Here is a 25,260-nt window from a genome sequence, read left to right as displayed (position 1 = left end):
GTAAAGATGTCGCAATAGTGCATTTGAGTAAATTTCTCGTTACGATAAGCAAAGAAAACTACATTTTGAGTCATTTTGCATTACATTAATTTATGGCGTCCGCCATTTTTGGGTCCTAAGGGCTCCATTCAGCCTAAGATGGCTAAGCCAATCAGAGGTGGTAACCCCAGTGGCCATACTCTCTCAATATAGGTACTCTAGGTTCGACCGGACCAGATCCAGAACAGAGACAAGAGACCCTCCACTGGCCTCCTAGCGACAGGTGGAAGATTTTACTTTCGGGGATTCAACAGTTCCTTATGGACAATTATTAGGGAGCAACCGTCATCACCTCAATTTCGGCTGTTGACCTACCTACATGGTCAATGATGAGCTTCGGGTGACGTCATGAGCCAAACAAGTTTCGCAAACTTCGGCCATTTTCGACTTGTTTGCAAAACGAAACTGCCAACCCGTTGTTGCTACGGAACCCTAGGCGCGTCTGGACGCGGCGTCCTGGACGCCGGCGGAAAATGCTGCTACCGAGTCGAGGGCGAGAAGACGCTCACATTTTAGAGCACGGCACCTTAGGAGCGGAATCCGTGGATTTTTTCCGCTCTGTCCGCCGTCAATTTCTCGAATTTTCGTTGATCGGACAGTATGCTCTGGGCCGCGAAAATGGCTGTACGCGCTTTTTTTTTAGGAGGGTGTGGATTCGATCGACAAAAATCGACCGAAAAATAAAAACGTGAATCGATCGACACCAATCGATGGACAAATTACTAAAAAACGGATGTCGATTCGATCGACAAAAAATGTGGATCGATAGACGAGAAATGATTGACAATTAAAAGGAAAACCGGTATCTAGTCAATTGACATGAATCGATCGAAAAACCAAAACGTGAACCAATCGACGTAATTCGATCGATTCACAACTTGGTCAATCGACTCATAGGTTTGTCGATCGATTCGCAGGTTTGTCGATCGATTCACAGGTTTGTCGATAGACTCACAGGTTTGTCGATCTATCCACGGCTTTTGTCGATTGATTCACGGGTGGGTCGGTCGATCCACGGCTCTTGTCGATCGATTCACGGAATTTTCGATCGATTCGCGGCTTTTGTCGATCAATTCACGGCCTTTGTGATCGATTCGTGGGTTTGTCGAACTGAACACATTCAAAAATCGGTAGGAAAGGCAGCGGACTGAGCGGAATTTCTCGGCGTCTTCGCTCCGATCTGTTCAGATCGGAGCGTCCTCGATCGGCGTTTTCCGCAGCGTCTCTTCGCCGCTAAGGTGCCGTCCCCGCGCAAAAATCATTAGACAGATTTATCAGCGTCTGGACGCCGCGTCCAGACGCGCCTAAGGTTCCGTACCTTGAAGGTAAGTCAACAGTAGAATGCTGAAGTCCCGAAAGTAAAAGCTTCCACAATGGCCAAGATACTAGTGGAGGGTCTCTTGTCTCTGACCAGATCATAGTACTTTATCTACCAGAAGGGCAGCAGTCGGTCATCTTTGCTCCGATTCTTGAAATCCCCGCGACCCCCGCTCAGCCTTCCGTTTCAAATTTTGCGGGGAAAAACAGCTAAAAGAGCTCGAAAAAGTGACTGTACGCGATCTTACGGGAAGATCTGCCAGTTACCTTTCTGCGGGCCGATTATTGAAATTTATAGACAAAGCGATAGACAAAGAAGACATAGGGAGTATGGAGCGATCCTATTGGTTGAAATGGGTGGTTCCTATAGACTATAGGAGAAAATGATGGACTATCGGGTCCCTTGTGGGTTGCCGTTAGTTAGTCTATTACCCTACCTCCTTTGTCCATTGCAACCACTCGCTTCCACCAATAGGATCCCTCCATATCTCTTTTGTCTTCTTTGTCTGTAGCTTTGTCTATCAATTTCAATAATCAACCCGCATGTAGCTATTCTTCTATGACCAGATCCGAGGAAACACATGGTTTTAGTTGAAAGTGTGCCATGCGGACATTACGTCGCTCCTCCGACGTAAGGGCGTATCTCGATTTCCGTGTGAGCCGCAGAAGGCATGGATTTGAATGTGACCCAGGGCTCACGTAGAAATTGAGATACGTCTTCACGTCAGAGGAGCGGTGATTTAGAGAGTGCTCGAGCCGGGGCACGCAGGTGACGTGAGGAAATTTTTCGACATCCAAGGTTTTTTACCCTTTTTTTCGGCTCCTTGTTTCTTTTGTCCAGCGTGGAAAGAGGGCTGAAAAGCCCTGTTTTTGAATTTTTTTGCTCAGCGCGTACTATTTTCCGAGTGAGGAAATTTTTTGGCTGACACTTGAAATAAAATTCTCGGCGTTTTTACCGAGGTCCGTTGGTACCTTTACCATCTCACTTTTTTTACCAATTATTGGTAATTTTACCAAGACAGACTGGTAAGCTTACCTAAAACCGGCATTTTCACTGTTTTTCTCAGGTGAGAATACCACTTTTATTGGTAATCAATTCCCGGTAACTTTGCCATTTTATCTCGGTAATTCTACCACAGTCGATAAAAAATATTGGCGTTTTTACCGGGGTCCAGTAAAATTACCGAGAAAGTTCAATAATTTTACCGAGATTTCTTGGTAAACTTACCAATTCCATAAATGGTAATTTTACCAAGAAGAAACTGGGATCAAATAGAACCCTGTTTTCTTGGTAATTTTACCCTTTTCTTAGTAAATTCACCGAGATTTTTTTTTCAGTGGAGATTGCTACTAATCTCTGTGCTGAAGAGCTTTGAGTACCACCAATATGTGGGTATCGGAGTTGACTGACACTGAGTTTCGCTTTCCCTTTTTAACGAAGGTTTTGTTCGGCAGACCTTGCATCCGTCGAGAGAAACTCGCGAAAGAAAGAGAAGTAGATTTTCCGATGAACCGCTCAACCCCCTAGATTCAGCGCTGTGCAGCCGCCGAACAGTAAGTAAAGCGAGTCAAGAGGAGACGTCGGGCATTGTGAAAACTTCCAAAGCGTAGATCTCTCTTATTGTAAAACGTTAGAGGCCTAAAAGTGGTTCCATTGGATTTCTCGTACAACGCCGTGTCAGAAACAGCCCCTGAACTGTAAATTGTGACGACACTAACATCAAAATTTGCAGTTTACGTAAAAAAATTCGTGTTCGACCTTTCCCGATGGCTTGTCCCACTGTGCGCTGCGCCGCAATACTGCAGGGCACTTGAAACAAAGAAAGAGGTGGCATAATTCTTTCTTTTAGTGTTCTCCATTCCGTCGGAAATTTCCTCTTGTAAGAGCGATCGATGGCCTTGACCTGTCCATTCGCGGCCTTGCTATCGAGCCGCGAATGAGGGAGGTATCCAGCTATCCAATACCCCCCTCCCCCGTGGGGGGGGGGGAGATATCCCTTTGGGATAGCTATTGCTATGTCCGAGGATACAAGTCTGCATAATTTTCCGTGCCACAGATTATAGACACGTAACATTCCACCTCTAGGCGCGGAGACTTACGGATTTTACGGTAAATCTATAGTGGGAGCAAGCGAATTTCTAATTCGGACTGTTGCTGACAATAAGTTTTCTGGAAAATAAATAATAAATTAGGAGAAATTAGGCTAAATCTACTTAAATTCGTTTATTTATCACCAATCGTCCGATCTACAAAGCAGACCCTGGTAAAAATTGGCAGTAGAATGTGTGTTCCAAAATCCTATAGACCTAAAGCCGGCTGTAAGATTTCCAATAGCTTCTGTAGCCGGCTGTACAATTTCTTAGAGCCTTTAATAGCCGATGGCGACTCAGCAACGGCCAGACGATAAAGTTTATACCAAACGTTACTAAATACGGATACTAGGACTTAGTTTTTGGACCACCGCTCTCTTTTTGTGCCGTAGTATCTTGATTTATTTTGCGAGGAAAGCTCCGTACTTTTGAAGGATGCCTGTCATTCTTAATATGTTGGAGCGTCTTCAATTTCTTATTATACTGTGCAATACCTCTGGTGTGAAATAGTTGCTTCAGACGCCGTGACACGCTGCGGCGCGGCGGGCGGGCAGAGCCCGCGAAACGCGCATTGGCGCCTACAAACCTAACAGGGATACTTCACGCATTGCGCAATGCGTGAAGTATCCCTGTTAGGTTTGTAGGCGCCAGTGCGTCGCCGCGCAATGCGTGAAGTATCCCTGTTAGGTTTGTAGGCGCCAATGCGTCGCCGCTCCGCTTTGTGTTAGGCTCTAATATTTAATCTCGCGGAGTCAGCGTTTTTCAACTCATGATTTTGAAATGTTTGCACACTCTGTATGGACCATCTCATTTTAATTGATGAAAAAACAATATGTTTCAAAGGAAAATATAATGTGTGTTTTGTAAATATTAAGGTAGTCCCGTATCAAACTTAATGATTTCCAAAGCACGCGAATTTCTACACAATTTCTTATAGCCTTTTATAGGCAATGGCGATAAAGTGTAAAGCCCGGCGATAGGAACTATAGCCCGACTGAATACTTTTTTATAGCTTCGTATAGCCCGGCCATATGATTTGCTCCGCTTCCTACAGCCAGCTATATGATTTTCAATACCCTTCTCTAGTCGGCTGTAAGAACTCCTATGGTATTTTGAAACGCAGCTCGTATTGCCAATTTTTACCAGGGGAGTGCAGAAAGTATTGGCCTGCCCATTTTAAAATTCCATAAAGATGACGTTTTTATGGCTCTGCACGTACAAATTGTCGCAATTTTGCGCTAAGCGCGTGATGAATACTGCGATTCCACGAAAAACGCATGATTTTTACCGCAGTTCTGTGAAAATAATCGCGATTTTGTCACCTATCCTATTTCAAAACACCGTTTTTGGGACTTTCCCATCTTCGCGCGCGACCGACCGCGACCCGCCCGGTCGCATGGTTTAAAAACAACGTATGTTCCATTAGTTTCCTTGTGCACATAAGTGTTTTTCTAGATGAGCCAGAATTTACAGGTCCAAATTGCAAAATGCAGTCCAATTCGCGGTTATTAGATGACCTGTTTGTCCGAGAAATTCAAGAAAATGGGAGAATTTTAACGAGAATATTCGGAGATCTCGAAATGTCGATCGCAGTGTAAAACCGGTGAGCTGCTTGCAAATTTTCTGCACCATTGCCTTGGCCCTGCGACTCGTCACACATGTAATCCGTTGCCGTTTTGAAAAATCTATTTTTTTTCCTCGCTGATAACGGCAGCACGCAGTCATGGCCATGCTATGCGCTTTAATTTTGCCGCGTGACGCTATCGCAGTTCTGCGGATCAATTGCGGACGTATTTAGCTCCGTTAGGAGGCATCGACTTTAAATCTCAGAGATTAGAAAAATCCGCACACGGTTGTTGTGCAAAGATTGAAAGCACCTCAAAGCGCTGCTTAAGCGTTGCTTTTCACCCTTCAAAATTGGCCGAAACAATGGCGAACCTCCCCCCCCCCCCCCACACACACACACACACACACACACACACAAGAAAAGAACAGGCCAATGCTACCGTGCTAAGGAAGAACGCCGTATGAACATTCGAGAGTTGCCAAATTTCCTTCGATAAAATGCTTATTTTTGAGGAAAGTTACGAATATTTTTCCTCTAAATTTTTAGAACATTTAGGTGAAATTGCGAACAAAATTTTCTGAAAAATTGGAAGGAAAATTTTCATAAGTTTACAAGGAAATTTGCGTTTTATCAAAGGAAATTTGGCAAGGCCTGGAGGTTCATCCGGCGTTCTTCCTAGCACGGCAGAATGGAGGAAGGCGAATTAACGCATTGTCCTCAATCTTTGGATTGTGCATGAGTGCATATGTTTAATCTCATTTTTGAATTTTAATGAACAATATCATTGTCATTGCTATTCTTCTCGACCATTCATCGCTTTGGATTCTTCAATAGGTCTTTCAGTATTTTATTTGATCATATTTTGCATAAAGACCTGCTATTTCTGGCTCATTTAAGAAGCAACATGTATGGCATCAGTTTCCTAGTGCGGTTAGTGATTTTATAAATGAGTCCGAAGTACCAGTTCTGCTTCATTACAAAATGCAGTCCAATTAAACCAGGTACTGGCCTAGAACTCAGAGGCGGATCCAAAAATTTGGCAACACTGGCAATCCTCCATTTAAACATGTGTTAAATAATCGATTCTTGTCGGAGTACCTGGCCCCTCCAAGAATCGATTTAAGTCCACACGTTTAAATGGAGAAAAACAGTGCTGTCAATTGGCTGGAACCGTCAATGTTAGAACTGGAGCAAGAAAAAAGTGGAAAATAGCACCATTCGCAATAGAAATTGATGTGCTAACCAATGAGGCAGCCTGCCAGTTGTCGATTGATGCACTTCAGGTCGATGTAACTTTTCTCTGTTATTTTCTTTCCCCAGATTTAGTTACGTATCCTACCAGATCATGCTTTACCATCGGTATTTGTACAAATAGCTCATCAGGACCGTACCTTTCAAAAATCAAACTTCAAGGAATTCATCAGGGAGTCGGCAACGAAATAAATCGGAATTTTCACTCTTTTTCTGCTCCGAAATAAAATTATTCTTAAATAATTGTCGCATGTTGCCCTAGCTTTAAAAAACTAGAAAAAATATGACGAAGTTGATTTTGTTCGTCTTGAAATAATTTAGAGGAAAAGGAGAGAAACAGGATTTTCATAACGGAATTTTTCTCTTGAAATGGTGAAAAATCAGATAAATGCCCGGGAAATGACAAGAAAATCGAGAATTCTCGCCATCACGGCTTTATGTCTTGTTTTATCTGTTTCTATTCCCAAACGCATCGTTTCCAGTGAACATGATCTCGCGGGAGGAATCGATGGAAATTGCCGGGTGTCGAAACAACTCAATCCTATAAAACCCCCTCACGGAGCTTACGACTGCACGGCCTACACATTGTAGTACACAATGTATAAGTGCGTTTCGGGAGGTTAATCGCTTTAGGCCGTTTGCTCATCGCGGGCAGGCAATCGAGTATGAAATAGGCGTTTTGTTAATGAATGAACCGCCTAACACCCGACGCCGATGTATTGTGTGTTGCATGGGCGTTATCTAAAAAACAGGATTGACGAATCAAACAGGAGTTCCTCGCGCTCATTCATCCGTCCAAGAGCCTAGATGCCGGATTGTCCATTAAATGGTCCTTTCAGTTGGCGTTTCGCCTGCTGCTGTGTCAATGAAAAATGCCGTCTGAACATTCGCACATCTCCAAATTTCCCCTCTTTAAATATTAATTTTTGAGAAGAATTGTTCATGTTTCGTCTTGAAATTTATTTTCAGATACTTTATATCACGTTGTGAAGAAAATGCTTTAAAAGAACTGGACGGAAACTGTTGAATAGGGTGTCTACAAGGCTGGAATTTCCGGAAAGTCCGGAAATAGTACTGATTTATTAAGGCCGGTCCGGAAGTACTGAAAACGTGCGGAAATTCCGCAAAGAGGTCCGGAATTTTTTTAAAATTTTTGTCATTTTTGTCGCAATTTCAATTTGTCGAAATATTTCTAATTTTGTCAAATGGAGGTACCCACTGAAAAAGTACGGAATTTTTCTGTTGGAGGAGGTACTGAATTTCTTGAGAATGTACTGTAAAAGTACTTATTTTTGACCAGCCTGTTTTAGTAGACACCCTGATTTCGTCTTGAAATTCATTTTTACATTATACTTTATATCACGTTGTGAAGCAAAAACTTTTAAAACAACTGGACGGAGACTCACAGCCGGATTAAGGGGATGCCCACATGGCGGCAAGGGCGGCAAATGTTGTAATTTTTTCAAATGTAGGTATCAAGAAAAAAATCTGATTCAGAAAAAAAATTACAAACGAGAAAAGGCGACAAAAGCTCTCATTTCCTGAGAGTTGAAGTGTAGTAATTTCTAATTTGTTCGTATTTCGGTGATTCAAGAGACAAAAGTTGAGAGAGAATCCAAACACGCAATTTAGCCCGGAACGGCGCGACGCGGCGCAGAGAGCAATAATGACGAGGACTTGAGATGGAAAGTAGAAGCTCTCGGCGCGCCGGTCAGCTTGAAACACACGTTAGCGCCTACAAGACTCCACGAATGCTTCACGCATTGCGTCAAACGTAGTGCGGTCAGCAGCGATCGGCGCGTGAAACGCATAGCGCCTACAAGACTGTAGAGATACTTCACGCATTGCTCCAAACACAGTGCGGTTGGCGCGGTGGCGGAAATTAAAAATATTAAACCTCATTCATGTGTATTGTTTCATAATTTTTTCTTTCTTTTCTTATAAATGAAAGGCCTCGTCCACATAGAGATAGGTTTACGGAACTAAATTTTCGCGCTAAGTTCCGTGAACTTTTGCTAGTGTTGACAGGGCTTTCACCAAAAATGTGCCCAACGCGAGTAAACGCGTCTTATGCACTCCTCCTCCTCCGGCACGCTCACTTGATGGTTTGTATCGGTGTTTCAAAACGAATGAGAAGGGGCGGCAAAACAAAGGCGGCCCATGGGCGGCAAGTAGGTAAATCCGGCCCTGCGGAGACTGTTGGCGGATTTTCCTGAAAATTCTAGTTTTATCAAAGGAAATTTGGCAACGTACAAAGGTTCATGCGGCGTTTTACCTAAGTACGGCAGCATGAACGGTCTGGTAAACAAAATATTTTAGGGTCCCCGCATTAACTACAAGTTCAGAGGTGAACTCTACTTTCCGCCTAATAATGATAGATGAACAACTTGTTTAGCATAAAATTCGCTTGATGATGAGTGATGAATATCGGAGTTAGCACTTGGCGAAACAAGTTTTTGCAACTTATAGTAGGATTGCTGAACAAATAGCTCAACTCTTTAGGCAAGAGCAGTGGCGAGACGTGAATAATCGATTATCGATATTCCACCATTTGAAGCTATGGTGAAGAATCGATTATTAAGGTGTTCGTTGCGAACACCCTGTTTATCGATCCTTTTCCATAGGTTCAAATGGCAGCTCAATCGATACATCGCACGCCACGTCACTGGTCAAGAGTCATCATTAGGCGAAACTGAGCGTTGACTTCCATAAGAAACTTTTAAAAAACTAGAGAGAAGATATCTGTGCGGGGTTTCTCTGGAACGGCCGCGCGAATCAAAACTGGAAAAATTACAAGGTTGCCACAATCAAGGAAAACCAGGAAATACAATGACTTTTCAAGTCAGTGAAAATCGGGTATTGTGAGAGAAGATTACGAAAAGTCGAATGCCAGGGAATAATAATCGGGCCATATTTTGTACGTAGGAACTACAATATCAGGCTCATTCATAAAAGTGCCTACCTGCATAGGGAAACTTAGTGCACAGACGATGTACCTAACATGAGCCAGAAATTCTAGTTCCTGATTTCAAAATGCAGTCCAATTCTTAAGAAACGGTGACGACGAATAACTACTTATCCTCATCAGATCATTTTTTTAAAGCCCTGTCTATTTTAATATCTGTTCTTTCCTTTATCAGATTATGGAAACTTGCCTAGTGAATTAATGCTTTTTTTCTCCTCCTGCCCCCCCCCCCCCCCTCCTCCTCACACAGACACTTTAGATTTCAAAAACACGGAGAGTGCACGCTCTTCGCTTTTTTTTTCTTTTTTTTTTTTTGTTCAGTCAACGATACTTCGTGACGGACCTGACGGGCCCGCTTAAGTAAACGGAGCGACCGATCCATCAACTAATTTTCACGTATAGATTTTTAGAGAATTTCAGTCTCCGCTAACGGCTCTCATCGAAAACATTATAAGACAAATATTTCATCAAGAGTTCAGAGCGAAATATATTTGTCAAATGAAACGGGCCGCGCGCTTTGATTTTGGACTTTTTCCAAAAAAATAAACGTCGTTATTTTTACTACCTAGAAATTTTGACCCGTGCACAACTTACGATCTTGCGCCGTTGAGTCAAACCGCATCGGACACTCGGGCTATTGTATTCCCTCAATCAGATCTAGAGACGTTCCCATAAAGATGTGTCAAGAATATTTCAATGATAGGTTTTTAAAGTAACGCCACTGAACCAAGCTGAAGGTATTTTCATCGGTATACACCCCCCCCCCCCCCCCCGAACAGCCCTCTCGAAAAGGCTTCTTACCTTTCATGTAGACATGACATTTCGTATTCGCAATTTTTTCAATGTATTTTTATAGAGATATCCATCAAATGACAATAGGATCAGATCCTATCAGACTTATCAGTGTCAGTGTATAATACAACGTTCACTGGAAAAAAAAAACACATCGGATCTAGAGTCCAGACTCTTAAAAACATCGACAAGAAAAAATACTCTTGATTCCATCGTATTTTTTCCTAAATCAAGAACCAAGCCTCTTAATTTGAGCGGATTTCCTTTTGATTTAAGCAAAAATCTGATTGAATCAAGAGTATTTTTTCTTGTCAATGTTTTCAAGAGCATGGACTCTAGATCCAATGTGGTTTTTTTTTTTTCAACGTTCAATTTTAACCTTTCTTCTTACCTATTTCGACGTTTCCCGAGCGAAGGAACATAACTCCACTCCAAGGTTCTAAAATTGACCCTGATAATTCAACTTTTTACAGAAATGTATCTAAGTAAATTCTGTCCAAAATTTTTTTTATTATCGTTCGAGATCAGAAGAAAAACCATACCGAAACTTTCGGTTAGGTGTGCCTTAGATTCTCCCGGTAAAAAAAACTATTTGCGTCGGGAAATTTGACAACATTGAAATGGAGTTACGTCCTTTCGTGAAGGAGTCGACCAGTGGCGTGGCGTGGATTGCGATGTATAGATTGTTATGCCATTTAAACCTATGGAAAGGATCGATAAACAGGGTGTTCGCAGCGAACACCTTAATAATCGATTCTTTATCATCGAATCGACGAATAATTTATTGTTCCATCCGCATAGAATCTGATTAACAAAGGAACACAAGAAGAGATCTCTGAGGTGTATTTCTGGTTGGATATCATACCCAAAGTTTAGATAAGGGTCGGGAATTCTGGCTGAAAGCTACTTATCCGGGAACTTTGGATAGAGAAACACCCACCTATTGAAAGGTATTTAAACCTATGGAAAGGATCGATAAACAGGGTGTTCGCAGCGAACACCTTAATAATCGATTCTTTATCATCGAATCGACGAATAATTGTTCCATCCGCATAGAATCTGATTAACAAAGGCACACAAGAAGAGATCTCTAAGGTGTATTTCTGGTTGGATATCATACCCAAAGTTTAGATAAGGGTCGGGAATTCTGGCTGAAAGCTACTTATCCGGGAACTTTGGATAGAGAAACACCCACACTTGGAAAAGCCGCAGGGAACGCTCCTACGGATTTTCGTCCTTCATTTAACTTTTCCGGGAAACTTTGAATCGGGTCCGGTTTTCAAAACGCCATTATCACTTCTGCTTCGTGATAACCATTCGAGCAGAAACTCGTCGTTTCTCAATTTCCCGATGAGCCCCAGAAAGCGTGGATTTATATGTAAAACAGGGCTCACGTAGAAATTGAGGTACGCCCTTGCGTCAGAGGGCCGACGAAACTCGGGCGGTGGGCTGCGGGAGGGATGAAATACTTTCAAACATGTTGCGCCCCTCTACAAAATTCTTCTCATTTCCGGAGTTTGGGCTATCTTTCAGAAATTACAACCCTGAAGCAGCGAGCGAAGAAAACGAAGAGTAATTTTGCCAAACGGAACGGCGAAACGCTCGAAAATAAAGGTTCAATGCCTTTAATGCTTGGATTTTAGTCCCGAGTTACGGAAGTAATGGTTAAACTGGATACAAAAATAGCTCAGTTCGTTATGACGTAATGTGGCAGCGAAATAACTAAGTTCTCGGGCAGTCATAAAAACACGTTTTCCCTTCCACGTTAACATCTCGTCGCGAATTTTCCGAATGAAGATATGAACCTCAAGCGGTAATTATCAGCAGCATTTAGATTATTTTACGCTCGTAGTCGAGATGCTTTGATAAGAATGTAGGAGACTTCGCCAAAACCGAAAAATAATCGTTTCTCATAAAAGTTCATAATATTTTCCAAGCTCAGTATCCCCTTTCTGAATGTGTTTAGAGGTGTTGAAAGTTCCTAAACGCCGACCGTTTTCCGCGTTCCGGTGTTTTTGCCTCAAGGCCAAATTTCCGATTTTCCTCACGTTGAAATAATGTGCGATTTATTTTGAAAATTGCCTCACGACCCTAGATTTGCCTCACGTTTGCCTCAGGCCCTGTCCTCCAAGCCCCTCAGTTGACCCTCATTTGAGCAACGCCAGAGGAAAATTTTAATCCATTAATGATCTCTCAGAATCCTTGTAGGGCTACGGAAAGTTCATTCCCCTCCCATTTTGAAAATCCTTCTTTCCCGAATTTTTTTTCCGTGATACTCCGGGACGGACACCGCGCGTAAAAGTTAATCTTTGCTTTTGCGCGCCGCGTATCTTAAACTTTAATTCTCCCCAACTCACCGTGAGCCAACTCTATCTTCCGGCCTTGAACAAGCCAAAAGTCGCAGAGAAAGTCGTGCTACTGACCTCGCATAGTTTAACAAACGAACAAAACATGTCTCCAGCCGATTCTCTGTGATCTAGTACCCTCCGTAGGTTATTTTAATTTAATTGGACGACATTACTGCCGTGCTAAGGAAGAGCGCCGTATGAACATTCGAGAGTTGCCAAATTTCCTTTGACATAATGTTTATTCATGAGGAAAATTATGAATATTTTTCCTTGAAATTTTCAGAGACTTCAGATCAAAATACAAAGAATATTCTCCGAAAAATTGGAAGAAAAATATTCATAAGTTTATCAGGGAATTCGTGTTTTATCGAAGAAAATTTGGCAACGCCTGAAGGTTCATACGGCGTTTTTCCGTAGCGCTGCAGTACAGTGGCGTGGCGTGCTTTGCGATTTATCGATTGATCCGCTACTGAAACCTGTGGAAAAGGATCGATAAACAGGGTGTTCATAACGAACACCGTAATCGATCCTTTACCTAACTTTAAATGGAGAAATATCGGTAGTCGATCATTTACGCTTCACCGCTGATAAACTACGTATGCCATTGCCTGATTTTTTATCTTTTACCTTTCATTTCTCCAGATGGGAAAACAAAACCCCACGTCTTGAAACTTTTTTACAATCCATGTGACGTCATAGAACAAAACAATGAGCGGCCTCTAAATCTGAGAGGTTCGATAACACTATCAAAAAGTATCCGGTGCTAACAGACGCAATATTATAGTTCAAAACGGAGCTTTCGGAAAGGTGACATCCATTCACGACTGCTCGGTGTTGAAGTTTATAATCATGCGGCCCGCAGAAGTTCGAGCATCACCAATCCACAACAGGGTGAAAAGTTCTTGAAAAGTCGAGGGAAACGTGGCAAAGTTATAGGAAATTTCACTCAACCGTAAAAACGTCATTAAAAAGTTCGGTGACTTTGCCATCGAACTCGAATTTTCCAGTTTCGTCGTTTCGGACTGACTCCATTTGCACCTACACTTACTGTTAGGAGAAATTGAATTTTTCGCTACACGTGCCTCGTGAAAAGCAATTTCGTGCCGAAAATCCTTGAGAGTCGGGTAAAAGCCAAGGAATTTCAAAATCGTGGGGAACTCGTCACTCGGAAGGTGATTGTACTGGAAGTAAGCCAACATCAAGACATCGAACAAATCTTGCTGGAATTCTGTTTCCTCTGTAAATTTTTGGCAAAATTCGGTTCTTTTACGTCTAGAGGCACATTTGAACCAAATTCTGCTGAAGGGAACCAAGCCACACCACATGCAGCTATAGCCAAATTCAATCGGGCAATTTAATTTTTTATATGAAAACGTTTGTCCGGATTTTAGTGCAGAATTCAGTGAATTTACTGCATAATACGAAGCAAATTCCTTAAAATTTCGAAAAGAAATCCGCACAAACGTTCTTTTGTCAAACATTAAAGTGCCCAGTTAAATATAGCAACAGCTGATGTTGCTTGGTTCCTTTCTGCCAAACGTGGTCTAGTTAGTCTATTGCTTTTGTCCTTTGTCCATTGCAACCGCCCGCTTCCACCAATAGGATCCCTCAATATCATTTTTGTATTCCTTGTCTATCGCTTTGTCTACCGATTTCAGCAATCAGCCCGCTGTTTCAGAATTTTTTTTCGATCTCTCGATGTTCTCATATACCCGCTTCAGATCCATCTGAACAATCGCGAATGGCAATCGGTAATCGTTATCGTTTTCGGAACCTACGCACTCTCGCCGCCATAGTTGGCGCCGCTCATCTATCCGTTGGCGCTATCACATCCAATTCGAGCTCCCACTTGGATGCCGTATTCTGCCGTGCTGAGGAAGAACGCCGTATGAACATTCGAGAGTTGCCAAATTTCCTTTGATAAAATGTTTATTTATGAGGAAAATTATGAATATTTTTCCTTGAAATTTTTAGGGACTTTAGATCAAAATACAAAGAATATTCTCTGAAAAATTGGAAGGAAAATGTTCATAAGTTTACCAGGGAATTCGTGTTTTATCGAAGAAAATTTGGCAACGCCTGAAGGTTCATACGGCGTTTTTCCTTAGCACGGCAGTATTCATGATTCATACCTTAACCGGCGATCACCTCCTGCGATCTCGCCGCCAGCGGGTTCGGCACGAGCGAAGAGGCGTCCGTCCTCCGTCGCCGGATGCCGTCCTGGAAGCGGCTGCCGCCCGTTTTGCCCGCAAAAAAGGCCTTTGCGAGAAAAAAGCCATCGGATGCCATGAAATAATCATCGATACGATTTAATTATTGGCCGGGAAAAGTTGACTTTCAAGAAGAAATTCAGTTTCTTAGGTTTTTCGGATCGGCATGATGAGGAATCGATAACATGACGTCATTGATGTGGATGCTCCATTGCTGTTTTCATCAGTTGCTGATTTTAATTGTACTCCGTCAGTGGCATGGCGCTGCCAAGGGGGGAGGGGGGGGGGGGTTCCAAGGGGTTTATGGATTCCCGGCGGTTTGAAGGCTCGGGAAAGTCAGGAACTTCAAACCAAAAGTCAGGGAATTTGAACCAGAAGTCAGGGACTCTAATGTGAATAGCATTTAGCAGAAGTGAGTGTAATTTAAAGGGGGAAAATTAAATTGGAAGTTTTTTTCGAATGTCAGGGAATTCGAAAATTTTGGTGTCCGGGAAAAGCGGCAATAATCAGGGAAATTCAGGGAACTTAATGAAGAAATTACGCCAACCCTATGGTTTGAATTCCCCGCCCCCGCTGCAAATATTTCCCCCTTAAAATGTCATTTTTCATGTATTTCAAGAACTTTTCACCACCCCCATGAGAAATTCTTAATCGGTGCCCCACTGCCCCCCCCCCCCCCCCAATGATAAATCTCTGGCTACGACATTGTACGCCAGTTTGAAAAATCGTTAAAATTTTTAAAGCGTCCCACCAAATCGATGCTCTTCTACGATCAGGGTGTCTACAAGTCTGGAATTTCTGGAAAGTCCGGAAAAAGTACGGATTTTTCAAGGCCAATCCGGAAGTACTGAAAAAGTGCGGAAATTCCGCAAGAAGGCCCGGATTTTTTTTCATTTTTTGTCATTTCTGTCGCAATTTGAGCGAGAACATCAAATTTTTAACTTTTGTCGCATTTCTTCAACTGATAGTACTGAAAAAGTACTGAATTCTTCTGTTGTGGAGGTACTGAATTTCTTGAGAATGTACACTGAAAAGGTACTGTAAAAGTACTGATTTTTGGTCAGCCTGTTTTGACAGACACCCCGACGATTTTCATCGCTAATGAATTGTACGTCTCGAAGTGTTCTTTTTCACCGGGCCAACCCAATTTGGCAGTAACGCCAGCGCGTCCGCAGTGGATGGGCGTTGGGCCGGGTCTCGGGAACGGAACAACGCAACGGAAGCTCCTCCAACTCGGCGAAACGGGGGAACCCAACTCGGCGACTCATACGTTATGCGGCATGGGGCATGGCATGGCGCGGCGTCGATCGTCGCGCGAGCCGGCGAGAGGCGTCGGGTCGCTCGCTCGCTCGCTGCTGGGCCGCGAGCGTTGCCATGTTAACGGGCCAAGCCGCGATCGATCGCGCTCCCCCCGCCCCCCGCGGGCTCCGCGGCTTGTCGCAGCCCAGGCCCAGGTGCCCCCCGGAACCCCCGCAGCCCCGCCGCCGCCCCGTCGCCGCCGCCGCCGCGCCACGCACCCGGCTCGGGCGGTGCGGTCATCACTACAGTTTCCAGCGGTGGAGTTCAATCTTCATCGGAGCCCGTTCCCCCGGCCCCCGTTCGCCGCAGAAAACCCCCCGCGGAAGCCTCCGGCGACGATCGATTTCGACGTGTCGACACCTTCCGCCCGTCGATCTCCCCGTGTCTCTCCCGGGGGACCGCTGACGAGTCCCCCGCGGACAGGGTGGCAAAATTTAATGGGATTTTGAATCTTGGAGTATTTCCGAAGATTGGAAATAATGGAGATGTTGCATGTGTGAGGGATTTGGGATTTGACCATTGATTCTTATGTAAAAGTTCGCGAGAAACACGATGGTGCCACTGGTTTTCTCTGAAATCAACTCCCAAGCGCAAAAAAAGCTCTCAAAGTGAGGCCAAAATGGAGGGGATATCCCGCCCTACCCTGAAAGTCCACCTCTACATCAAAATAAACTCTCCATGCGAAGATAGGGAGCAAATACATTAGCAGGGCTTGCCGTGTTTGCAGTTTGGGAGTCCCCAAATAAAGTGGCAGCCCTGTCAATGTATTTGCTCCCTATCTTTGCATGGAGAGTTTGTTTTGATGTAGAGGTGGACTCTCAGGGTAGGGCGGGATATCCCCTCCATTTTGGCCTCACTTTGAGAGTTTTTTTTAAGCTTGGGAGTTGATTTCAGAGAAAACCAGTGGCACCATCGTGTTTCTCGCGAACTTTCACATAAGAATCAATGGTCAAATCCCAAATCCCTCACACATGCAACATCTCCATTATATCATGGCCAAGTGCGAAACCGCGTATCTCCGCTCGCGACGTTGTGGACTTCCAGTCGTACTTAACTTCTTTTCTTATTTTTTTTCAGCGTATTTGGAGCGCGAGGTGCAGATAGAGTCCCTGTTTACTGAGAGTCGAGACAATGTGAATCCATTTCTGATTGGTTCCCGTATTTTAGGCCTCCACAGTGTCACAAACGGGATTATAGATTACATTTTCATGGATTGCAAAGATTGTAATCTGAAGTGGACCGGGGAATGACGGGTTCGGCAAGGAACAAACGGAATGAGAGAAGGAACGGAGAAAGGAATATGAGAATGGGCCGATCAAAGATTACGATAAACTTTCAATTTGTGTAATCTTTATTCCCGTTCGTGACTCCATGAGGGGGGGTTGTCTTAACTCTCAGTGTAAAGGGACTCTAGGAAATACCTTTCAACCCCGAGCTTGAATTTTCCCACTTCGTCGGAACTTTTTCATGGCTCCGATGATTCACCTTAAACTTCACACTAAATAAGTCTTCGGGAAGCATTATACGCCCTGTATTTTGGAAAAGTCGGGGAATTTTGCAGACAAAAACCTTACATACTGTGAGAAAAGTGAGGAAAGTTTTATGTTCAAAAGAAACCCTTCTGTCCTGTCTTACGTCACTTTTTTTTCGAAAGATCGGTGTCTGATGACTTGTCAAGACTGCGGATTTCCAGGAATCAGGGACCAAGAAATATCCCCGAAAATCAAGAAATTGCCGTTAGAAACCAAGAACTCCCTCTCCTTTCGCTCTGAGATCATACCATTTCCTCATTTCGTAGTCCACGTCAATTTGACGCTTTAAAATACTAGAAAACTATAAAAAATGGATTATATTCTCTGGTATCCCGAAGAAAAAATTAAGTAATTCCCAAGACGGGGAAAAACTTGAACTAGTGAAAAAAAGAAGCTCTGAGTTTTCAACCGAGAACTCTCCCCTTGGAATCTGGGAATCGATGAAATGAAGAGACACACTTGTCGCAGCCGATTGTGCCAACGACATAAAACCATTGCGCGTCTGACACGGGAACTGGATAATGATAGCCTGCAATTCTATCGATATGCAACACGGACATCCGCAGAGCACGAATAGTTGCATCAACATTTGCACGCGGGAACTGGATTATGAATGTCAGAGCGCCTGCAATTTTATCGATATGCAACACGGACATCCGCAGAGCACGAATAGTTGCACCAAGGCGCCACGAACGAAACCGCGCTGAATGCTGTACCTATTTTCATTTTCCCGTTTCGGCGATCAGGTGTTTCCGGCAGTGGTGCGGCGTGTCTGTCGATACATCGATTCATCTGCCATTTAAAGCTGAGGAAAAGGATCGATTAACAGGGTGTTTGCAACGAACACCTTAATAACCGATTCTTTACCATAGCTTCAAATGGGATAAAATCGATAATCGATCATTCACGCCACGCCACTGGTTTCCGGTATATCTCCCGTTTCCTATCGTGATAACGAAACAAGTAGAGCCGCCCTCATTATCGTGGTAGAGTTTCTTTCAAAATTCAACGCATCTAATTTCGTGGTATTAGTTTAAAAATATGAGACTTACGAGGGAGATATAACTGCGAATAAGTGGACGTCATTTTAGATAAGAATAGCAGTGATTCCTCATTATTTTGCGAAAGAGCTGCGTCTTAAGTAAAATAATACCCTTTTCTATCTATTTTAAACCCCTAAAGAAATTGTTTGTCTTCCGTCCAAAATGTAAGCAAGCAGAATACACGCATAACTGTATTGCTCAATATGAAATGAAAAAGGCCCTTTTAATATGGCCGAAGATGGAGTGCGTTGATTTTTCATCATCCAAACAATTTTTAAGTCTCCTGGAAGTCTACTGACTATTTTACAAAGTGTGGAAGATTCGGTCAATGAAATTTTCCACGTAGGCACAATTTAGTTCCATTTTCTATCACTTTGATAATTTTTCCTCTTGATGTACGGTAATTGGGAAGCCGGGGAATTCATGGGGAAAATCAGAGGATTTTGCGATTGGCGCTTTGGCTCGACAACTTTAACCGTTGCTATTTAAGAGAGCTCGAACAACTTCCGAGTACACTTTTCTATAATTTAAATCTCTAGACGTGGAAATTCAGTCAGAAGTTTAGCTCAGGTTATCGTAATTAAAAGAAAGAAGGAAAAAAATCTAAGTGGAAGTTTTTTCCCCCTCTCGAAAGCCATCGAGCGCCAAGAATTAGAAAATGAAGAAATTATGGAAACCCTGACTGCTCTCTTCGGTAACCCGACGAAGGGGTGATATCGTCGTTCCTCGAACGTAAGAGCCCACCTCGATTTCGGCATGAGCCACAGAAAGCATGGATTTATATGTAAAACAAGGCTCATATCGAAATTGAGATACGCCCTTACGCCAGAGGACGATATCTGAACAATTAGCAAGCCGAGAAATTTCATTTTCAAAAGCTCCCCTTTTTCGCACGTTCGCGACGTATCGTTGTTTACGTAGCTTTACCCGTCTCTCTTTCTCTCTCTCCCCTTCGCTTCCGTTTTTCGCGGTTGTTGACATTTCTTTTTTGTCACAGCAATCGTTAGATCGGAAGGCAGCGTTTTTTCCTCTCGTTGGTCCCGCCTAGAGTCCCTTTATACCCAGAGTTAAGACAACTCACTTTTGGTTCGGCTGAAAGTGGCCTAAAAAAAAATCCAATTCTGATTGGTTCTCGCTCATGGAGGCCGAAACGAGTGCACCAAGATGGCGGTACCTCGAATGTGAACAAGAATAATGAAAATATCACCTAATTGTGGTTTATGAAGAGTAAATTGTCATTTCCATCGGTCCAAAATGAAAAGAGAATAAGAAATTATTCACAAACCAATCTCATTTTCTTTTTAATTGATCAATTTGTTGCTGTTGTTGTTTTTGTGTGACAGACATCGCAGGATTCCTGATCCTTATCCCTCAATATCGTTCGTTTGGGTGCACTCGTTTCGGCCTCCATGGCCAGCCAAGGCCGGCTGTCAGTCAGCTGATAATCGAGTTGTCTTAACTCTGGGTATAAAGGGACTCTAGTCCCGCCCTGCGGGTCGAGTGTTGAATCGTTATCGAATGAACTCGATCGATAAATCTCTATCTCGGCAATGCTTTTTACAGAGTTGCCACAGTCAGGGAAAATCGGGAAATGTCGGGAAATTCGGGAAATTTTAAAAAATCAGGGATAACAGGGAAATGTCCGGGAAAATTTTTTCAATCACCTCGATTTGCTCTCTTGAATGGGTTTGAGGTTTCGAACAACAAATTTTGCCTGAAAACTTTTTCCAATTATGCCTTCTTAAGCATCCGTCATATCTTCAATTGTCAGGAAATTTCACCAAAATGTGTCAGGGAAATGTCAGGAAATTTTATTTTCTATATTCTGTGGCAACCCTGTCAACGTGGAAGTCTCATTACGTAGAATATTAGGGAAAGTCAGGAAATCCGAAAAACTCGAAACATGGGAGAAGTCAGGGAATTAGATGATGAAGAAATTATGTGGACCCCGATCTCCCTTTTTTTTTAAAAAAAAAAAAAAGAGAAACAGCTGTAAATAAAGACACTTTATATTTTAAATCCGGTAAAATGATCAAACCCCTCGATTTAATAGGAGCAGCTTTATTTTTGTGAGTACAAGTCTCCAGTTAAGACTCTTTAAGCAAGTAGGTTGTCTATAACTGAAATCAGGGAAATGTCAGGGAATTTCATCTCCTAAATTTTGTGGCAACCCTGTTTTTATCGATCAAGGTCATTCGATAACGAATCTATATCGAATGACCATGATCGATATAAAGCAGTGCTAAGATAGGGATTTATCTATCAGGATCATTCGATAACGATTCAACAATCGACCCGCAGTTCTTTTTTCCCTCGTCGGTCCCGGCCCGCGGGTCGAGTGTTGAATCGTCATCGAATGGACTCGATCGATAACTCCCTATCTCGGCAATGCTTTCTATCGATCAAGGTCATTCGATAACGACTCAAGAATCGAGCCGCCGGCGTCTCGGCCCGCGCGAACGAGACGAGGAGCAGGAACGCGGGAAAAATCAATATACAAAGGCCGGATTTCAAGTGTACCCTCGACGCTCGAAGCTGCTGCAAACGCCGTCGGTCGAGCTGAAATGATTCAATGTCGAGTGGATGGATATCCGCCTTTCGATGAAGCCGAGGAATTTCAGCGAGGTCCCGTTCCGATGGTATGCTGCACTGTCGCGCTATGGAAAAACGCCGTACGAACATCCGAGAGTTGCCAAATTTCCCCTTCTAAAATATTAATTTTCGAGACGATAATGAATCTTTCCTACTTGAAATTTTCTGATACTTTGGATCACGTTGCGTGGAAAATTCTCTGGATAAATGGACGGAAAATTTTCTCAAGTTTTCCGGAAAATTCGTATTTTATCGAAGGAAATTTGGCAACGCACGAAGGTTCATACGGCGTTCTTGTTTGGCACGGTAGTGTACGGAGTCTTTCATCTTCGCCGCGATAGAGGAAGATAGTTCAAGGATATTCGCGAGGGGTTTGTGGCATGACGGTCGTCATGCAAGCTCCTGGCCCCAAGCTACTCGTGAAAATTTTCCTATCCTCGATAGAGGCGCCTCTGTCGATTGGGTAACATACATAGGTACATCTTGAAATGGGTCGCAAGCCCGGAAGAAGTCGGGGAAATTTTTGACTGTGGTTAGACGAATGTTTTGATGACTTCAGGTGGCCCAGCGTGAATCGGACGTGATGACAGGGTTACCAGTCAGGGAATTTTAAAACAGTCAGGGAAGCCGGGAATTGTCAGGCGAAATGATGTAATTCGCCCTCATTTGCTTCCTAGAATGAGTTCGGCGTTTCGAACCGCAGCTTTTGCTCGAAAAATATTTCAAATTGTCCCTTATGTCTTCAACATAGTGTCGGAGGAATTTTCCAAAATTTGTCGGGGAAATCGGGTAAATCTTATTCTCTGAATTCCGTGGCGACCATGTAATTAGTGACTTAATCAGGGTGCCAAGGAGTTTTTTACATTTCTGATGTATCAGGGAATTTATGGACTCGTTATCAATGATTTTTTTCCCGTGAAGTACGGGAGCGTTCAGGGAGTAGATTCGTAATCAGGGTTGTCTTTTCTTTATTCTTCGTAAAGCCAGATGAATTTTTAGGAATGTTGACGGAAGCAATTAGAGCTCAGGGATTGTGTTCGTAAAGTCAGGGAAAATCTGAGAAATTTTTAGTCTTCTTGTAGTATAGGGCAATGAATGGTTCCTGGTTGGTCACCTACAGGGTGTCTCTGTATACTGTCTACCGATCCCCAATGTCCCCGATTATCCCGATTTGGAAGGGTGTCCCCGTTATCCCCGAAAGTCCCCAATTTTCGTCTTAAACACCGGCATTTTCAAATTTTCCGCCAGCCACGGCGGCATGCTATAACCGGGGGAAAACGAACTGAGATGTTGCTCGGTTTTTCGAATGTTTTAATCGGTTCAACTTGACTCGTAAAATTAGTCGTATGCAATACGCCTTTTAACGCTCTAACTAGCTCCTTTTCTCTTAATATTTCGAGAAAAAAACTCCCCAATTTTCTTGAAAAAACACCCTCAAAAGTCCCCGAAAGTCCCCAATTTTGGTTGTATATACCTGGTAGACACTGTGACTTATTTTGTTTGTAACTCGTACAAGTCCATCGAAACTTTTAGAATCATCCGGAAAAATTATCGCAAACCCCAAGCAAGCCTCATTTCGTCTACATTCTGCCGTAAAGAACCTCTCCAAGTGGTTTAACCGTAAAAGCATCTATCTATGTACGGGAATTAATGGCTCAAAAGTCGTCTCTAAAATGAGCCAGGAGTAGTGGTCGCTCATTGCATGCATATTGTAGTCCATTTGCACGTTAAATTATAATTCATGAAAGATGCTCCCCGTCGCATGACCGGAAGATCAAAGAAGTGCTCATTACCAAGGCAGCACTAAGTAATCAACTGTGAAGTTTACGAACGCCGACTGTCATCATTGCAAAAGCTTTCGCCGAACAATTTTCCACGGTGAAGAAATATCGAATATTTCCAGAAGTAGGTAACAATGCATCGCGAAGAGTCCCCTTGACGAATAAGTTAAAAATGAAAATTTGAAAAACGTCCTTTTAAATGCCCATGCAGCCAAATCCAAACTCCCCAAGAGACACGGCATGGCATCGGCATCGGCAATGCCTGTTGGAATTTAAAAAAATCGCAAGTTACTTTCGCACTTTTCATTTAGCATTCATAATTTACCACTCTGATACTGCCGTACTTAGGAAAAACGCCGTATGAACCTCCAGCCATTGCCAAATTTCCTTTGATGAAACACGAATTTCCTGATAAACTTATGAATATTTTCTTTCCAATTTTTCAGATAATCTTGCGTGCAGTGTCAGCTAAAGTTCCTGAAAATTTCAAGGAAAAATATTCATAGCTTTCCTCAAAAATAAACATTTTATCGAAGGAAATTTGGCAACTCTCGAATGTTCATACGGCGTTCTTCAGGCAGTATAGACACTCAGTTCTGGTCGCGCGAAAATCGCGAGCACTGATGAGTGATTTACGGAATCCTTATTTTGGCAAAGGTAGATCACTGTCGATGATGCGATGACGTAACGCCCATCTTCAAATAAGAATCCAGGTGGATTAAAATTCACCAAAAACAGGTTCTCTGTCAAGGTCCCCCCCCCCCCCCCCCGGTGTACATCTACGTCTACCATCTAGAACCCCATCCACTCCCTCCCAGAACTACTCGTCGGTTAGCACGCCGAATCTAATGAGTAAATTAAGCGCTCTGTCTGGAGGTATCACTCGACCAAAAAAGTTTTACCGTCATTTCTTCTTCAACTGTCAGTATTATTTTGCCTTTTGCTATCACTGAAATAAAAATTCTCTCCTCTTCGACTCGTTTTGATTCGTTAGGACTGGACCTTTAGTTAGTTCGTTTCACAGTCGAGATTCTTACAGAATTTTTACTCCGCAATACTGATTTCCGCATCATTGTGTCACGCAGATCAGGTCAAAAATATTATCAATCTTCAAAAATCAAGAATTTTTTCTTCAAAGCTAACATTAGAATCAGTCAGTTTAAGTTTCCCGCCTGGGGGAAAAACACACAAGAATTTTTCAAAAATCAAAAATAACCCTGCGTCAATCAGATTGACGGTTAAAACTAAACGTTAAAGTTCGAAATAACAGAGCCAGGTTTCACACGAATTATATCCTTAAGCACAGTACAATGTACACACTCGTAAATCTCAAAAAAAAATCTACTGCCATGAAATTCCAGAAGACATCGGGTTTTTTCGCGATTGGGAAATTTGGATTAACGAATACCCAACACGCTGAGCTTTACTGATATTATTATAATGTTGTGTGATCTCAACATTTTTGTTGTGAATGAATTAGGTCGGGATTTTCTGAGAATCTATTTTTCTATCCAATTCTATTTGTTTTTTACTCTTTCCGAACATTCTTCAATATTCCTTTATGATAAAAATACAATATTATAATATTCAAATTATTCATTATTCATTTTTTTTTTGTTTTGTTTCAGAGTAACAGATCAGAGTACCAATGTCGGTGGACAAGGAAGAGTTGGTTCAAAGGGCAAAACTTGCCGAACAAGCTGAGCGATACGATGACATGGCGGCAGCGATGAAAAATGTGACAGAAACAGGTGTAGAATTATCAAATGAGGAAAGGAATCTTCTCTCAGTAGCATACAAGAATGTCGTAGGAGCCCGCAGATCCTCATGGCGAGTCATCTCGTCGATCGAACAGAAAACGGAAGGATCCGAACGCAAGCAACAAATGGCTAGAGAATACAGAGAAAAAGTTGAAAAAGAGTTACGAGATATTTGTTATGATGTTTTGGTAAGATTTTCTTTTCTTATTCAGCATGCTTGGAAGTGAGTACGATCTCCATAAAATCTGATTATTGACCGAATAATTAACTTTTTCACCCACATTACAGGGTATAGGGTTGCCACTGTCAGGGAACGCTGGAAAATGTCAGAGTGTTTTGAAGTCAGGGAAAACCTGGAAATGAAAAATGAAAAATCGTTAAGTCACCTTTATTTGCTTTCTAAAATGGGTTTAACGTTTTGAACGACTAATTCTGGGTGAACATTAATTCAAATTATGTCTTTTTAACCGTCTTGTATGCCTTCAATTTTCGGGGAGCTTTACCAAAATGTGTCTGGGAAATTCATTTTCTACATTTTTTGGCAACCTTGCATACAGTCTGATCATTGAATGAAGGATTAACTTTTTCACTTGTATTACAGGGTCGCCTTTGTTAGGGAAAACCGGGAAATGTTAGGGAATTTTAAAAAGTCAGGGAAACCCTGGAACCTGGA

At 42.7% G+C, this 25,260-nt stretch overlaps 1 protein-coding gene across 2 annotated transcripts in view; it reads left to right on the top strand.

Moving 5' to 3' along the window:
* Positions 1 to 25,260, top strand: part of 14-3-3zeta (tyrosine 3-monooxygenase/tryptophan 5-monooxygenase activation protein zeta) — a 42,232-nt gene that overhangs the window by 11,334 nt on the left and 5,638 nt on the right. For both annotated transcript variants that reach the window (XM_019044040.2, XM_019044031.2), the window contains exon 2: positions 24,456 to 24,775. In XM_019044040.2, the coding sequence (XP_018899585.1) occupies positions 24,476 to 24,775 (300 nt within the window). In that variant the 5' untranslated portion in view covers positions 24,456 to 24,475. The remainder of the gene's footprint in view (positions 1 to 24,455; positions 24,776 to 25,260) is intronic.

This window comes from Bemisia tabaci, chromosome 5 (assembly GCF_918797505.1).
Source record: "Bemisia tabaci chromosome 5, PGI_BMITA_v3".
Lineage (NCBI taxonomy): Eukaryota > Metazoa > Arthropoda > Insecta > Hemiptera > Aleyrodidae > Bemisia > Bemisia tabaci.
This window is presented reverse-complemented; position numbering and strand designations above follow the sequence as displayed.